Here is a 3,201-nt window from a genome sequence, read left to right as displayed (position 1 = left end):
CCCCCGTACACATGTACCCGGCTCCGTGTAATCGCGCGTGCACGTGCACACGTTCTACTGTGTGCGCGTCTACCCATCAGTACCATCTACCATCTACCATCCCCTCCCCTCCCCTCCCCTCCTCGTATCCACCAATCTACCACGGGCCTCGTATCACTTTCGCTTGTACGGGCGGGCGCCACCCCTGCCCTTTCGCGGTCGAACAGCTGTACGGAGTTAATTATTCAGGACAGGAGGTAGAGAGATCTCGGGGTGGGGGAGGGGGGGAGGGACAGGAATGAGGGAAGGCTCTGTCGAAGGTTCAATCGATCGATCCGTCGACATTTCTCCGGGACGCGGATCGATTGATTTATATTCGTAGGTACTGGAGAGGTACCATTGAAGTACAGTTTCTCACGTTTTTCTTTTATCTGCAGGGCCCGCCGCAACCGAACCAGCCATTCAAGTTCACGGTTGCTGAGTCCTGCGACAGGATCAAGGAGGAGTTCAACTTCCTGCAGGCGCAGTACCACTCGTAAGTATCGGCGGTCACGTGCTTTTTGCGGATAACGATATTGCGCCCTCAAGGCATCACGTTAAGGAAAAAGAAGCACTTTTTCGATTCAGGATTGCCAATCAAAATTTAGCTCGTTAATTTTGAACCTTAGCTTTAGATTTACGTAGGTAGACTCTAAAGATTTATAATTAGGACGTACGTAGACTCTAGATATTTATAATAGATTTTAATTCAATGAATTGAGCTCTTACGTTGAGCCTGTAAATGGTGCAGTTGTTGGAAAATTTCCTCTTTTGAGGCTTAAAAAAAGTGTTTTCTAAGTAGATCAAGTAATATTGAAAGAAGTCCTATTCGCGATTGTTAAAGTATCGTAAACAGATTTGTAAGGTTTAATCGAGTTCGTAAGAGATATTCGAAGTAGGACTAAACATTTCAGCTCTGTACAAAAGAAATTTCAAAACGTCATTAAAAGCATTAGGAAGAGTCGTGGAATTTTATCTAGAAATCGGGGAAAAGTTACTGAATTTTGGGATGAGGAATTTGTGGCGACCCTACCTGATCGCGACGATCGATTCTCTCTTCTCCACCTTGTCTTCTTCTTACTTCTTTCATCGGACGCGGAAATGCGCGCGTAAGGACTGCGGCGAGTCGTATCGCGCGCTCACGGAGAGAAAAAAGGTCTGGGAACGGGCGCAGCTGCGCGCTGCTGCTCGGAGTTCACGCTATATCCTGCAAGCGTAGTTCCACGACAGATACGTAATGGCAGCTCGCAAATATATACGAACTCGTGCTTCTCGAGTTTCACGTAACGCCAGGGAAGACGGGCCTTGCATTTTTCAGCAGCGCGCGTGTACGCGGATCGAAACTTTTCTCGTTGTCCGACGGACGGTTCTTCCTTTTCCTCGCGTTTTCTTCTTATTTTTGCCCCCCCCCCTCTTCTTTCTTTCGCTCGCCACGTACGAAGCATATTCTATTCGCGAAAAGAGAAAGAAAAGGAGAACGTGGTTTCCACTTCTCTCTCTCTCTCTCTCTCTCTCTCTCTCTCTCTCTCTCTCTCCCTCGATTTAAACCTACAGACGACTCGACTGTTTTCTCATGCATTTCACGTTATGTTCTTTTTCTCTTTCCGCAGGCTGAAGCTAGACTGCGAGAAACTGGCTAACGACAAGATCGAGATTCAGCGACACTACGTGATGGTAAGTGCAATCATTGATGCGTCGTAAAGTTAGACGTGCCAGTTAGACGTCGTAACGTTTCCCTCGACTACCTCTTGCCTCCGTATTCCTCTTCCATTTCTCTCTTTCTCTCTCTGTATCTCTCTCTCTCTCTCTCGTATCCAGAATAATCATGCTCGCTCGACCGCTAAACCACCTCGGCTTCTTAGCATTAATTGCATCCTCCAAGTCGGAGTCGGGGTCGGGGCTTTACATTGGCTCGTTACGCCGCGCGTAACGTAGTCAGATATACTACAGATACATGTATATATATATATATATATATATATATATATATGTATGTATGCGCTCGTGCATAGCTAATGACTCTAAGAGCCAGTGGCTCTCATCGAATTAGTCTACAACGTTCGCACAAGCGCAGCTGTCTCGCACGTTTAATGACGAAGTAATACGCTGTTAGGTCACGGCGGCAACGACGGCGGTCTACGTCTCGTTAATATTCGAGCACCTCCTCATATCCATACCTCTCGCATCCTCCCGCCGTATATACTCTTCCGTGGCGCGAGAACTAAAAAGAGAGAGGGAAAGCGAGGAGACGAAGCAGCGTCACGACGAAGAGTTATTTATGAACTTTTCAAGAAGAGCCGCCAGAAAGAAATGCACCCTCGATCCGCGTGTCGTGAAGGGGTTTTGAAATTTCTTCTCGCGGCTGCGCGCGAAGGGTCCAAAGAGCGATCGGCAATTTCTTCTCACGACTCGATGGATCTAAGGAGCGATCGGAAATAACGCTAAATTTGAACGCTACGATTGCAAATAAACTGGAGATTTTTCAACTTTACAAACATTTACCACTTTCGCAAATTGTCGACAATTTCGAGATGGCGGAAAATCCGCGTAGACGCCGCTAGTCCCTTATTTATCCTCTTTATTAGGAACGGCGAGATAATTAAATCGAAAACGCGGCGTCAATTTATCGTTATCGTTTTAATTCGCCGATCTAATCGGTGCGCGCGGGGACGGCAGTACGTGGGCCAACAGTTTAAACGCAATTAATCTCTGCTTTAGTCCATTTGATACGAATGTTCCTCCTTTTTCTCCTCCCGCGCCTCCGCCTCCTGCTGGCGATGCGCGACGCCGGCCTCATTAACGAGCGTTAAGGATGTTGCACCGCTTGCCGTAACGAACGAACGAACGCCGTTGCCCCCAGGGAAAGAGTGTGCTATTGGTCGGATGCTGTTGCCGTTGCAGCCAACCGATCTCAACAGCCTCCGTTAGCGCCGTCCTCCATCCCTCGGCACCCGTTTTCCACCGTCCTATCTTCTCTTCCTCTCTCTCTCTACCCTCACCTCTGCCGCTGCGTCTATCTCCCGGGTGAAATAACTTACTTACAAGCGCAATTAATTCGCCCGAGTAATTACCGGGCTAATGGCCCGTAAAATTAAGAACCTGTAACCTGGTCGGTGCGCGTTTACACGCGTTCGCCTCTTCGTCTCGTATTTCTCACGCGCGCGCATTTCTCTTCCTCCCCCC

General features: G+C 48.3%; 1 protein-coding gene across 3 annotated transcripts in view; it reads left to right on the top strand.

Moving 5' to 3' along the window:
• The window catches only part of LOC108746995 (protein groucho-1-like), a 30,016-nt gene that overhangs the window by 9,925 nt on the left and 16,890 nt on the right, over window positions 1-3,201 (top strand). For all 3 annotated transcript variants that reach the window (XM_018484192.1, XM_018484190.1, XM_018484193.1), the window contains exons 2-3: window positions 417-514; window positions 1,629-1,692. In XM_018484192.1, coding sequence (XP_018339694.1) covers window positions 417-514; window positions 1,629-1,692 — 162 coding nt within the window. The remainder of the gene's footprint in view (window positions 1-416; window positions 515-1,628; window positions 1,693-3,201) is intronic.

This window comes from Trachymyrmex septentrionalis, unplaced genomic scaffold (genome assembly GCF_001594115.1).
Source record: "Trachymyrmex septentrionalis isolate Tsep2-gDNA-1 unplaced genomic scaffold, Tsep1.0 scaffold19, whole genome shotgun sequence".
In the NCBI taxonomy this organism is placed as follows: domain Eukaryota; kingdom Metazoa; phylum Arthropoda; class Insecta; order Hymenoptera; family Formicidae; genus Trachymyrmex; species Trachymyrmex septentrionalis.
The sequence above is the reverse complement of the archived record's forward strand: the minus strand, read 5'-3'. Positions and strand labels throughout refer to the sequence as shown.